Source organism: Colossoma macropomum, unplaced genomic scaffold (genome assembly GCF_904425465.1).
Source record: "Colossoma macropomum unplaced genomic scaffold, Colossoma_macropomum, whole genome shotgun sequence".
Taxonomy (NCBI): Eukaryota; Metazoa; Chordata; class Actinopteri; order Characiformes; family Serrasalmidae; genus Colossoma; species Colossoma macropomum.
Window position 1 is genome coordinate 12,314,501 of NW_023494786.1, and position 14,149 is coordinate 12,328,649.

The 14,149-nt window shown below is 43.8% G+C and overlaps 1 protein-coding gene across 2 annotated transcripts in view; it reads right to left on the bottom strand.

Annotated features, from left to right (window-relative positions):
* Positions 1 to 14,149, bottom strand: part of kmt2a (lysine (K)-specific methyltransferase 2A) — a 32,936-nt gene that overhangs the window by 13,318 nt on the left and 5,469 nt on the right. For both annotated transcript variants that reach the window (XM_036560938.1, XM_036560934.1), the window contains exons 2-19: positions 12,030 to 12,102; positions 8,284 to 11,654; positions 7,508 to 7,685; positions 7,199 to 7,427; positions 6,211 to 6,275; positions 5,629 to 6,117; positions 5,471 to 5,544; positions 5,132 to 5,371; positions 4,781 to 4,927; positions 4,153 to 4,245; positions 3,924 to 4,044; positions 3,733 to 3,846; positions 3,370 to 3,554; positions 2,836 to 3,009; positions 2,547 to 2,657; positions 2,371 to 2,444; positions 469 to 671; positions 227 to 327 (exon numbers count right to left, since the gene is read on the bottom strand). In XM_036560938.1, the coding sequence (XP_036416831.1) occupies positions 227 to 327; positions 469 to 671; positions 2,371 to 2,444; positions 2,547 to 2,657; positions 2,836 to 3,009; positions 3,370 to 3,554; positions 3,733 to 3,846; positions 3,924 to 4,044; positions 4,153 to 4,245; positions 4,781 to 4,927; positions 5,132 to 5,371; positions 5,471 to 5,544; positions 5,629 to 6,117; positions 6,211 to 6,275; positions 7,199 to 7,427; positions 7,508 to 7,685; positions 8,284 to 11,654; positions 12,030 to 12,102 (6,042 nt within the window). The remainder of the gene's footprint in view (positions 1 to 226; positions 328 to 468; positions 672 to 2,370; positions 2,445 to 2,546; positions 2,658 to 2,835; positions 3,010 to 3,369; positions 3,555 to 3,732; positions 3,847 to 3,923; positions 4,045 to 4,152; positions 4,246 to 4,780; positions 4,928 to 5,131; positions 5,372 to 5,470; positions 5,545 to 5,628; positions 6,118 to 6,210; positions 6,276 to 7,198; positions 7,428 to 7,507; positions 7,686 to 8,283; positions 11,655 to 12,029; positions 12,103 to 14,149) is intronic.

Consider the following 14,149-nt stretch of genomic DNA (forward strand, 5'->3'; position numbering starts at 1 on the left):
CAGACTTTTTTCCAAGTAATTTTGGGCTGTTTCTTTTGGTTCATTCATCACAAAAATGAAGAAGAAGAGGTTTTGTTCAGACAGCAGTGAAATATTACTTAGGTTATCATGATGAATGTCACAAGAGTAGAATGTTTTTAGCTAAGTTTGATACCAGTGAATTACTATACACCCGATTCCTACTTGGCTGTTGCTCGTGAAACACACTTACTGTGGGGCCACTTACATTAGTCTTCTCATCTCCATAGTTAAGACAAAGCACACACTGCCTGTTGTCACTGACACCGGGAGGAGGAGGAAGCTCAGGGCTGTCCTCCCGACTGAGGTCTAAGTGAATTGTGAAGTGAAGGAGTGACAAAGCAAGAAACAAAGAGAGGAAAAAATCAGATCTTTCAAGTTACATATTTTCCTCTTTCCAGTTGATAAAAGTTACTTTGCTAGCTTTGGATCCTGTGTCCTTTCCCTCACCATGTATAAACTGAGGAGCTGGCGGTGGTGGTGGTGTGGGAGCTATTGGGGAGTCAGGCTCTCCAGGGACTTTAGGTCGAGGAGCAGGAATGATCTTCATAAGCAGCGGCTGTTCAGCACGTGCTATCTCTTCCCTCTCCTGCCACTGGGCATAGTTGTGATCCAGAGAAGGGGGCAGTACCGCATTAGGAAGTAACCCACTACTGCAGAAGAACAAAGAGAATAACACTACTTAGCATAACAACATACATACAATACACTGGCACAATGTAACTGTTTCAACTTTCATAGGTTTATCAGTGACAGAAAACAAAAACTGATCATCTCACCACTTATGTGAGACCTCTATCACAGCATGTGGCAGAAAGACACTCAATACTGGTGGTACACTTTCATGTGAATAACTACAATGTAACAAGGCAAATCTAGAGTCTACTGACTGTTTTTGTGCAAAGATTACTGTAGTTCTAAGTAGCGATGTGCTGATATCTAGTATTTTTCATATATATTTGCTGCTGCAGATACAAAACATTTATAAAAAGCAGAAATTAGGAGTACAGTCACCTGAACTAGCATTACCAAGAAACATAAGAATTATTTCTTTAGGGTTAAAAATACAGCAAAATGATAAATAAAATGCAGACACAGTAGCCCAACTTTCCCTCAATGTTCTGTTCTTCTGGAGTACAATAAATGTGCCATCAAATATCATTTGAAATATCAGTCAAATCTGAACATCTGTCTAATACTAAAAAAGTTTAGATGTCATAGTGAAGCCCCAGTTCTAAGATATAAATTATAAAAATTATAACTGGGTTAACTTGGTTAAAAGAATACAGTTAGAACACCACAGGTCTGGTTCCTTACTTCTCTGTGCACACCAGTCGTAAGCTTTGTTAAATTTCATCAACACTTGATTTGATTCAATGATGCATAATTAGACAAACTAGTTACTGGATGGTAACTGTGAACACTGTTGTTTTTCCTCTGAGAAAAGGTTTGGAGATGGTTAACAGACTGACACATAAAATCACAATGTATTGTTTATTTTTATTGTACAATATTTTAATGTTTGTTCTTTTTAACAAATGAATGCTTACCGTCCACATAAATAGCTTTGCAAATTGTCTTAAATACCAAAGACTTTTGCACAGTATTGTATAAAGCACTGGCACAATTTAACTATACAAATCTGTTAAGCTCTATAGGGTGATCAGTGATCAGAAACAAAACCTCTCTCTAAAAAAAAAGTGATGTCACCTCTAAATGTGTGAGAACTCTAACCAGCATTTGACCGAAAGCATCTCTTTTAAAGCTGGTGGTGCAATTCCATGCTAATGACTACAAAGTAACAAGGAAAAATATAGTCTCATCTGATGGCTTTTGTGGAAGGATATTTCAAGCTCTGAGATATGAAAAAAATTGCTTTGCACACTCCTGAATAATGCACGTTAACAAATGAAGTCTACCAACAGACTAACCACAGGGTGACCGCACGACTTGTCAAAGCACCTACGTGAAATGTGACACTGCAGGCTGGCCTCAAACAATGGAACTAGACCATGCAGACTGCATTCCCTATGGAAAGCTGATATTTCTGCTCTGAAGGAGAGCAAAGAATAGACAGATGCCCCGTCGACAAGCTGTTCTAGCTCCTCATCATGCCATTGCCAATGCAACGTGTGGTACCATTGCTTACATTAACTGATAACATACAGCGTAATACAGTGTTAGCACTCCCTCTCCAAATTCAAAATTATGAAGCTTTTTTCAACAGACCTCTCCATGTATAAAAGGAAACAAACTAAACCATATAATATACCACAACGGAAAACAAAGGCATTGGAATAACTCAGCAGAAGAAAAGTGACAGCTGACATAGTCATTAAAAGAAAAACTCACTTGGAAGTGACTTTGTGTGTTTCCCAGAATTTGGATTCCTTCACCTTGAACCATGAAAAAACCCTTTCCATTTGCTGTAAGAGGTACAGAAGTGTTAGACAGTCATAGACAGCAGTGTTCCAGGCCTAAAACACAATCCACTCTGAACACTGTGCCTGTTCTTGCTCAGTCCTTACCCGGATAAAGAAGGACTTGACCATGCTGTTGGCCTTCCTGCTCTCGGGCTGCCCTCCCTCTGAATTGATAGCTGTCTGGATGATTTTCACTATGTCATCACTGAACTCCAGCTGAAAGACATGAACACATCACAGTGTCACTCAGCTACTGGACTGACCTACATCTGAACCCTCCTCTGAGGATCAACAAGCTATTGCTAATCTTTTACACAGGGCCAGAAATGTGGCATCCCACTCAGACTTAAGACAGTTATGCATGGTTTAACGTCCTATATGTCTGATGCCTCACCACAGATTTATAGTGCCCTGAATCCATCTTCTTCTCCACAGACTCTAAGTCAAGGGGCGAGTCAGTGGGCACAGAAACCTCTGTAAGGACAGGGGGGTCAGGCCCTTCAGGAGAGCGCCGTGAGGGGAGACTCTCTTCTGTCTCTGGATTCAGCTCTGGTGGTTTCATCACTGCCTATGATAGAACAAGTTTACTGATATGAATATTAGTGATACATGCCGTAAGTCAGTGTTCTTTAAGTACTGATGATGATATCAGTGATGTGCTGAGAAAAGCATATTGTGGCATACTGTGGCATATTGTAATGTAATCTATTACAAGCCCACTTCAGTCCTCAGAAACTAGTAATTTCTCTCAATATTCAAAGCAATATTGGTGCTTTATTAGCATACAGATAAATCTATGAATGATTAACTTTGGCTGGACATATATATTGGTAAGGCTCTAAACAGGATATAGATCAGCAAAGAACCACAGCGCAGCACAGAAGGATCAATCCAGCATACGGGAAAAGCACTGGCAGGATGAGCTTACTTGTCTGTAACGGAGTAAATGAGTGGAAGTGCGGGAGTTGAGGAGTGAAGTAAGAACTTGGCGCATGGAGCTCTGAATCTCTTTCTCCAAGGCAGTGCGCCATTCAGGCGGGTGGCGCTCAGTGCAGTTGATGCAGGTGTATACTACGCTTTCAGGGAGGTTGGACAAAAGCTCATACATCTCATCTAAAATGAAACGAATGAAAATAAAAAGGGAGAGAAGGTTCTGAGTTTTCTGAAAAGTATCACCGAATAAAGGCAGATATACCAAGCAGAGCATTACTGCTTTCTACCAAACAAGGGAGAGTCTGCACCAAAGAAAGTGACAAGACTATCTGAAAAGTAGAACCAACACTTCACTCACCGGTTAGATTTTCACATTTGGCATGAACCCAGCGATCACACTTCCCACACTGCATCATCTTACTCTCATAATCATCATCATCATAGCACTTATCACAGAGAGGGCAGAAGTTGCCTACAAACAGATGTTACATATTAGCCTCATGTACTCACAAATACAGGCAATCATCTGCCAGTGTAACTAATACCAACCTTTAGCAAAGAGTTTGGCACAATCATGACATAAGGAGAAGTCATGTGACCACTGGGCATCCCAGGCTTTTCCTGGTTTTGTGGCCCCACAACTCTTACAGCGAACACACTTGGTGCAAATCTGTAGGAGATTAAAAGACTTAGTAAATAACTGTAAAACAAACCAGAGAAACAACCAGAGCTTACTAATACCTGCAAAAACACCCAGGAATTTAGCAAGTATAGATACCCAGATTCTTTTCTTGGTGGGTCGAGTTGGATGGTTGGGTCCCAGGCACTCAGGGTGAAAGCTGTTTCGGCACTTGTCACACTCCAGCAACTGCTGCACGAAGATAAAGAGAACCAAGAGCTCAGCTTCATCAAAACTTAAAGCCATTAAACCTTATAGGCCTATATGTGGGCACACACATCAGTTCCCCACTCTACATAACACTTTTTACAGGTCACTTACAGGCAGAACTTTCCCCTCTTGAACAAGGAAAATGCACATAGAAAAGAAACCTTTAATGAATGTACAACATGTACACTGAAAGGTATACAGAATAAGGCTTAAAGAATTTGATACAACTTTCATTCCCCTAGGTTTGGAGCCCTGAAGTGGTACTTCTCTTCAACTCAAACATATTACATGGGCAAATGTTTTCCTGTGAAATTCTGTTAATCTATTCTGGTAAAATAGCAATCCCAGCCCTTGTTGGAAGTCCAATGCACCAAGCTCTATTATAAGTCACTCCAAGCTAATCAAGGAGGTATTTAATAGGTAACAAAAAAATACTACTGAAATGAACCAGGCTGAATAACTGTGCACTAAATATCATAGGAAACATTTATATTCATAACAAAAGAAAAAAGCTTACTTTAGTTTTTTGGTGCTTGCGGCCACAGACATGGCAGAAGCGACACCAGCGGCAGCACCAGTTCTCATACTCCTCATTGTGGGGGCGTTCTGTCTCCCCCAAGCAAAAGAGATGGAAAGGCTCACAGCATACCTGGCAGAACACAAACTGTGGAGAGGCCACACAGTTAGCAAAACTACCTCATATGTATCAGAGAAAGAGGGGGAGAGGACACTGCCAGTAATTAAAAATATTGCAAGGCAAACCGCAACAGGGCTGTGTATCGATAAAAAACACAATCCTGGTATTTTGTCCATATCATACAGACCTAGAGGAGCAGACGGTGTTACATAGTGAAAAAGATTTGTTTACCTCCACATTGCCACTGCTGGCACAGAGAAAGCAGACCACCCGTGGGGTGATTGGCACAGAGGTGAGGATGCTGAGGCCACCCATCTCCCACACCTTCTCAATGTCATAGTCCTCCTTAAAATCCACTCTGATTCGATGCACTCCGTCGCAGGGTGCTTTCTGCTGGGCGGTGCCCCCAATCGAGGGAGTGCTCAGGAAGTTTAAAGTATTGCGGTCGGGTTTGGTGGCCATCTGTTTCTCCTGTAAACAACAGATCAGGTGGGCGGTAAAGCCAAGAACTACATAATATGGCACCAAATGATATCGATGGCTAAAAGCTACTCAGCAAGAAGACCTCACCTTCTCCTTTGATTTTGGCTTTAGTGGAGGAGCACAACGAGTTGTTTGCTTCTTTATTGGCTTTGCTTCTTGTACTGAAAGATTATGCAAGATAACACGTAATGTGAAATCACACACAAGAACCAAAGCTGGCAAGGCATGTCATTAGTGGTTCCTACCCGAGTGTGTAACAGATGAAGGCTGGTTATGCTGCTGGGGCTTCTTTTTGGGCTCACTAGATGGTGACTTTACGGGTCCTTCCTTTTTTGCTGGCGCATGGCTTTGCTGCTGTATGGGTTGCTGGGACAGTGCTGGTGGGGAAGATGGAGTGGTGTGTGGGGAGCTGGATGAAGGGCTGGTCTGCTGCTGCTTTCGCTCCTTCCTAGAGGCAGAGCTTGGAGAGGTTAAGGGTTGTCTTTGATCCTCTAGACTGGGGAGTGAAGGGGGGTCAGCTGGGGAAGAGCTGGGTGGTGGAGGTGATGGAGGCCGCTGTTGCTTTTGTTTGTCCTCAGCCTTCGCTGGGGGTGCCGTTTCAGTTTTCTTTGTGGGAGGGTCATCCTTTGAGGGAGGAAGGGCTGATTTGGGGCTCAGCTCAGGACACTGAGATTTGACGGGGTGATGTGTCTCCTTTTTTTCAGGCAATTTGTTTTTCTTCTTATCTTTTTTACCTGAAGCAATAAATACGTCATTTATATAGGGCAAAGGCATGCCTTTTTCAAACTATATTTTTAGAGTGTCAGTGTAGAGTGTAGGGAACTGACCTTTTGCTTGCTTCTGAAGAAACATCTTTGATGGCATCCACTGCAAGTTCTGACACTTCCTTACCCTGTGAAAATGTGCAAATACATCTCTTTTAAGTGCAACTGAAAAAGTACTTAAGCCATGCAAGGTTAAACGATTACAACGTTAACGATAACTGATTATCCAGCCCAAATACTGCAACTGCAATTACAAGAGTTTAGTACACTTCAAAAACCAGTGCACACAGAATTGTGTGTGGACACCTACCATTTCTCATTGGGCATAAATAATAAACAGAATGCATCAATTGCAAACTGAAGGTGTATTATTCAGTTATTAATCTTGAGACTTATTATAAAATACTTACTAATATTCTTTGGTAACTACTAATAACCCTAACACAGAAGTTCTGTTGTTATGAGAGTGAGACATTAAATTGTAGGTCCACATATGGGTTTTAGGAGTTAACTAATTACATACCATTCACTTTTTTAAATGCCAACTGAGATGCAACTGACTGCCACAGTTTAATGCATCACAGATGGAAAATGTGTATTGTACAATTAGCACCCATACATAGAGCATAATACAGAATTGCTGGGTGGCAGACTGGCATGAAGTAAGAAATGAAGTAAGCCACATCAGACATAACAGTTGCATAAAACACCCTGAACCTGAACAAAATGTTCTTAAAGGAATAGTTCGGTTCCACCGGCAGAAACCTCATTGTGCCGGTGGAACCGAACTATTCCTTTAAGAACATTTTGTTCAGGTTCAGGGTGTTTTATGCAACTGTTATGTCTGATGTGGCTTACTTCATTTCTTGTTTTAAAATGTGGGACCATATTCTTCTTGTTAAGTCCGTTTGTGAGCAGTGGAGAATTTATGGCAATGAGCACAAGCAGGATAAGAGGCAAAACTAACAAGATGCCATTTTCAAACGTCTTCTATTTCAGAGACCTAAAATTAATGTACAATTAATTCTTTAGTCCACAAAATTGTACTCACTTGCAGCACTGTTTTTTAATGTTGCGTCCTCCAAACTTAGGCTTATCCAGACAGTTGGTGCAAACTCCACAGTCATCTGGGACCTGGCAGCCAGGACACTGCCCGCAGCGACGCGAGCGCCGGCCCTTTCTGGGTGGGGCCTCCTGGACAGTTTTGTGCCTTGTTACTGGCTTAATAATGGGAGGGGTAGATGGCTCTGCTTCTTCTGACCCTGCCACTGAAGATTTATCTACAAGAGAATCAGAAACAAATATGAAGATGTGCAGGAGTTTCCCCCATAAAATGAAGATAATATCGGAAGACACGCACCATCATTCCCCATGGAAGACAGGATCTTTTCTCTCTCCTCCCATGGCAAGGCACTAAGGGTGGGCATGTCATCTGGAAACACAGCACGGTTGCGACCCAATGCTACTGCGGCACGACGGCACACATGCTTGATTCGTGGACCACGGACTGAAGTTTCAGAAGAATCACTCTCCTGACCCTATGCAGGCAAACAGTCATAAATGTATTTTGTGCTGAACAATCAAATAAATGGAAGCAAATAAAACAAACACCAGCCACACTACAGTCGTAAAAAATCATGTGATAAATCCCCCTTCGAAAACATTCCTGTTTACCTCCCCCTTGTTTCTTACTTATGTGTTTCAGGTCAAGAAAAATATAACCAAAATGATATCATGGACAAAAGTACCACACATATATAAAAACAGTTTGTCCACATTTATAGACAGACAAAGGCTCAGAAACGATAAAAGCAAGTGTATTTAAGATTACAAGTGTGTGGCGATGCCAATGCTAATTGGTGAGTTATAAACTTCCATTACTTGTTAGCAACATTATCCTGACAGCTCACATGCAAAACCTACATTTGCGAACAGATGAAATCTGTGTACATTTGATTTTTTGACAAACTATCAGTATTTATTTTTTCAATCAATAGATAACTGAAATTTAATTAAGGAATATTTCATTCATCAAAATTATAATTAACAGTCTATTATTGTTTGATGCAGCCCCATTATTGCCAAAATAAGACTAACAAGCACATACTAACATGGTGGATGTTCTATGACACCAACCTGCACTTTAGGCTGATCCACTGTTTTCAATGATTTGCTCTTCTCTATCTTGTAAAGCTGGGCTTTAGCCTTTTTCAGCAGGCCTGCCACACGCCTATCTGTGACCGGCTGTTTTTCAGCATGAGCCAGCATGGAACCTAGTGATGCTGTGCTGGGGGGTTTTCCGGGCTGCCCTGGCTGGATAGGTAAGCTTGATCTCTCCTTGTCTTTGTCCTTCTCTACTCCCTCAGTTTCCGCACCTTTCTCTGACATTCTGCCTTTTTTGGACAGGCGTCCTTTGGATAACAATGCCCCGACCGACTGGACCACATTTGCGTCAACAGGAGAGGCCTCTGCACCAGAGTCAACAGAAACTGATTTCTTCTGCCCAGGAGTCTTTTTCTGGGTGAAAGATTCTTCAACGTCCTTGCCATCCGCAGCAAAAAGGCTTGCGGTGGAATTGTTAGGACCTTCTGAAGGGAGGCTCTTCCCTCTTCTTTCCCAGTCTTTTTTCCCTTCTCTTTTATTTTCCTTTTCACGCTCCCTACTTTTCTCTGTCTCCCGTTCTTTCTCCTTGGGAAAGGTGTCTCTTGAAGCGGAGACACTTCGCTCTCTCCCAGCTTTTCCAGTGCCCCCACTTGGACCTTGGGGACTGGAAGCGAAACGAGGGAAGAGCTGTGAAGAGGAAGAGGCTGAACTCCCACCGAGGCACCCGGCTGCTCTTCGGCCATCAGAGGCTCCGTGAGTAATGGGGCCAAGGGAGCCCGAAGAGAAGGTGCTGAAAGGGGCTTGAGTTAAGGCACTTGGAGCTATCGGACTGACTGCAACCTGTAAAGGGCTGGAGTTGCCAGTTACACTTGTGGGTACAGAGCTGGTCAGTGAGGAGAGTTCAGATGAGCTTTTTCCAGCCTGGGATCCTGACTGACCACTCCGTGTGGTCATGGAGTGCGAGGGTGACCTGGGGTGTCCACGTGAAAGCCCAAACGACCTTCTCTTCCTTCGTCGTAACGTCCTGTTGGATGGTGATGTGGCCTGGAGAGGAGAGAGAGAGCCAGGGCTGCTCCCTGAGGAAGGTGGGAGAGTGACAGATTCAAAAATGCGGGAGTGGGCAGCACTAGGAGTGAAGCGAGGGGCACGGAGCAGTGGGCTGCGTTTGTGGAGTTGAGGCTCAAAACGAGATGAGGGATGCTGGTGGTGATGATGCAGAGGGGAAAACAGCCTGGTGCCTGCCCCAGTTGCCCCAGATGCAGGGAAACCTCCTTGTGCCACACCACCTCCGCCAGGGCCAGGAGGCATCAGCCCCACGTCCTCAGCCGTAAGTGGTGGAGGGCGGAAGTTATCAAAGATGGGCTTGCGAATAAGGCCCTCCTTTGCATACTTTGCAGAGGAGAAGTATTGCTGCTCTGTGCGGGACAAAGATGTCCAGCGGAATGTGGGCTCCCGGAGTATGGCGCGGCGTTTGTCATGAGAACCAGGGAGTATCGGAGGAGCCGACAGGAAGGGGGCAATGGGATGAGGCATGATCCAAGCAGAGTGGGGATGATGTTCACTGATGGCAGGTGCATTGGATGAAGCTGACTGTGGAGGCTGAGGCGGAGTAAGAAGTGGGGGTGGCGGTGGAGAGGAGGAAGAAGAGGCAGTAGAAGAAGCTTGTTGGGACCCTGCCTGAGAAGAGGACATCAGTACACCTGTGGCAGGGCTGATAATGGACTTTTTTCTATCACTTATCAGATTGCCACGCCCACGTGCCACAAGATTGCCTCTCCTGAGGCCTTGACCTCTGCGTCCTCGTCGGGTTGGCTCCATCAACACCATCTGCTCTGTCTCAGGCTCGGATGGTGGGGATAGGGGATGTGGGGCATGGTGCATATTGGCCTCCCTCTCTCCCTGAGAGGAAGGGGAATGGTCAGGCTCCTCTGAGAGAGCCTGGGTGCCATCTGAAACCTGGGAGTCGCAGGAGGAGTCATCCAGACTGGGGCTGCTGGAGCGGGAAGACTCTCCAGAGGACAGCTGGGAGGAATGTTGGGACACTGCACTGGAGCCACAGGACGCTGCACTGCTACTGAAGCGGCCATTGCTGTTGTTACACGTACTGTTGTTAAGGAGAGTTGTTGCTGAAACAACAGTGGAGCTTGAAGTAGGGGCAGGGGCAGGGGGAGGTGGGAGAGTATCAACAGCAGGTCCGGCCCCAGTGATGGCAGATGTTCCAGTTGCTGCTGGAGAAGTGGAAACAAGAGTGGATGAGGATGATGTAGGCTGGGGTGGTGGAGCAGGTACAGTAGAGTCCAGTCGTGCAATTTTCATGTGTGGTGGTGGAGTGCCAAAGCTGGCCTCATCCTCAAGGAAACGTTTTGGAGTCTTAATAATCCGTAGGGACACTGTACTGACTACAGGCATGATGAACTGGCGAATGTTTTTCAGCTGCGTTCTTCTTCTCCTCCTAATACCAGCCTCCATGCCTGCTGCTCCCTGGGTACCTACTGTCTCCTTTTCTAACAGTTTCTTTTTCTGCGCCCCTTTCTTAGCCCGCTGCAATAACTGCTTAGCGATAGTGGCATCAGTGCGTTTGGAAGGTGGTACAATTCGCACAGGCTTGATATGGCGAGGGCTTTGCCGTAACCCTAACGGCCTTCCGAGTTTTGAAGGTGTGGTTGGGTCTGTTGATGGGGAATCGTGGGGATCTGGGCTAGTGCATTCATCAGCAGGATGAGAGGCCCTGAGCTTGAGATGCTGTGGAGTGCGGGGGTCGAAATCTCGTTCTGGGCGAACCCTGAAGGCCTTTTGTTTGGCAGTGCCAGCCTCAGTGGGGGACAGCTCTGGGACTGAGGAGGCAGCAGCCTGGGCAGCAGCAGCAGCGGCAGCCTCAGCTTTGAGGCGCTCAGCAGCAGGAGGTCTGCCACGCCTCCGTCTTGGCACAACGGGGACTGGGACACCTTTTAAGAGTCCAGACTTAAGAGGGCTTAGCTTGACATCCCGTAGTCGCTTTAGTTTGGTCACCTTAGAATCGCGGCCCATTTTGGACAGCTTGGCCTCAGATCCCTGCTGTTGCACAGACCCAAGAGGAGTTCGCTTTGTGGCCTTTCTCTCCCTGTCATCCTCCACCATGTCCTTGCGTAGTGCTGCACTCGAGCTGTGCTCCAGCGCAGCATCCCTACTGTCATTAGGTAACACATGGCCACTTTGTGGCCAGCTTCTCTGGCTGGCAGACGCAGGAGGACGGCCTCTTCTTTTTTCACCAGAGCCAGGGGGTCTACCTGGTGGCCGTTTCACTTTTTCTGTAGGAGGAACTGTGAGGACAGACAGAGGCTTAGGTTCAACACTTGCAGCTAATTTCTGTGCAGCTGTTGCTCTTGGGGGGCGGCCTCTGGGCTTCTTCTCCTGTGCTGGAGTAACTAACACAAAGAGAAAGCATTTAATTCAGAAACTGAAAGTAAAACCCCTCTTATCAGCATAAAAGTCTACGCTGTGACATGTACAAATAGTACAAGCCTTGGAAAAAGTCCTGCCATATCACGTCACATATCACAATACAAAAGCACTACATGACTTCAAAGAGTTTAAAATTATTTTTCTGAAACATTCATCTAAACAAACATATCTATCGACTTATCAATTGAACTAATGTTTTAAATTTAGCAAACAAAAAAAATGTTTCTATTGGGGTATTAAACTGAAGGCATGATAAAAGGCAAATATTTTACACAGTAGTATTAGTGTAAGTTAGTATCAGTAGGGATGCTGACAAGTTCTGTTAAAAAACAGTTCACCTGGTGAGGTCCACCCTGGACTTTGTAGTCTTCCATTTTCAGGGAGCGTACCAAAGCCTCCAAATGCTTCCTCCTATAAAAATCAATATAGAAATGAAATCAGCTGGATTCATTCATTATTGGGTTTTTTTAGGTCATTGCTTTTAAGTGAGGCACTGTTGGTGCATTATCTATTCTTCACTCATCTTCTGACTCAATAAATTCCCAAGACAATTACCGCAAAGCAGTTTAGCTTTCATTTGCTGATTCATTCAGTTACATCCCATTTTCATGACAAATGTGACGCCTGAGGTTGCAGAACACACATAATGATAGTAATTCTCAACCTGAAACCAAACAACAGGTCTTTACATAACGGCTCTGTATTTCTGTTACTTGCAAAAGTTAAGTTTTGAAATTCCATTCACGGCCAACAGAAATAAAACATTCACAAAACATACAGTGAAAGTGCCTGACAAATGCTTGAAATTCTGAGTGAAAGTATTTATCAATGTAAATTGATTAACTGGCTTAAGGCTACATTAATAATTTCAAAGTAATAGCCATGAGGAATGGTTTGTTTGAATGATTGAAACTGCACAGGATGATGGCAGAAACTGATGATGGTAATATAGTAATAAGCTATGTACAACAACAAAGCATCACTGACAGAGCCAAACTAGAACTAACTGCTGCCAATTCTGCCAAAGGACTTGTCAACTTCAATGCAAAGTCTAAAATCTTACCTAGATTGAAAGAGAATTAAATCTGATTTAATGAGGAGGCAGGCAGACAAAGTTGAAAATGAATGAAATAATTGTTATTAATAGTACCCATCTGCCGAAAGAGATGTTATCACCTGATAATTGCTCCACTTTTGTCCTACCAGATAAGATGCACACATAAGGTGATTGGATCTTACAGCACTACAGGACTACATAATATTTTGCAGCCTATCCCTGGCTTACAGCAAGGGATAGTGGGAGGAACACTTATTACAAAAGCCATTTATAGTTCTTCTGATCTAATTCTGTCACAACAGTTTAGGTGGGTCATAATTCCAAACCTATTTTAGGAGCAATGTAACTGGTCCACTGAAGTCCACATATATAAGATTTCTCACTGGACTTACACTGCAGATGATGATGTTAATTAATGCCTATTCTGAAGTTGGTCAGGCAAAACACACACAAATGTATAAACATGCTTCACATCCTGAACACTCAAATATTACCAAGCCTAGCATCTTGTTCACTGCAGACGTATACCAAAATGCATTTTACATATAAAGACTTCAACAGGATTATTAAAGTCTCGAGTCTTCTTCACACAGCCTTTGTGGCTTGTGGGGCATTTCATTTCACAATCTTTATTTATAGCACGCAGGGCTGCAGTCAAAGTTTGTAGAGCTGCTACCAACTGATCCAAGACCGCAAGTGCTGAGCAGTGCACTGAAATGTGAAATTTCTTTAATTAATAAATGAATCAATTATAAGAGAACAAGCAAGAAGCTAAATATTACAGGTGGCACTGATCTGACAGTTGATTTGGTAACGGACTGTTTTTGGCAGAAGATGCTGGACTGGATACTGGAGGGAAAAAGGAGTGATCCTGTAACAAATCTATCCTGAAATAGCACACATTCACATTGTGTGATGTAATGTTGTTAACTGTGTATTTCTTCCCAGGGTAGTAGAGAGTTTGAGTAGTTTGAGCATGACTGCCTACTTTTAGATGTCCATCTTAGGTGAAATGTTTCAATTAAAAATAGCTCATTTTGAAGCATAACAGTTTTTAAAGAAATAATCTTGGAAATATCTCTGATGGGCCCGGCTAATAACTACTAGCAATTTTAATTAATGTGTAATTAATTATAAGTGGGACTAAGCCAATTTGGGTTGGCATTCATAAACAACACTCTCAGAGAAAAACATACTCTCAGAGTTCCACAGTATTCTTTTCATATTCTATGATGAGGGATCTGACTGAAAACATAATGCAGCTCTCCATATGTGTTGGTAGTAGTGAAGAGCTTAAAGAAGGATTGCAGCTCAGAGTCACTATGACAGCATGAGTAGCTCTCAACGACAGTGCTCCTCTGCCTCCGGCACACTCTCCCTCACTCACACTCATTTACACAC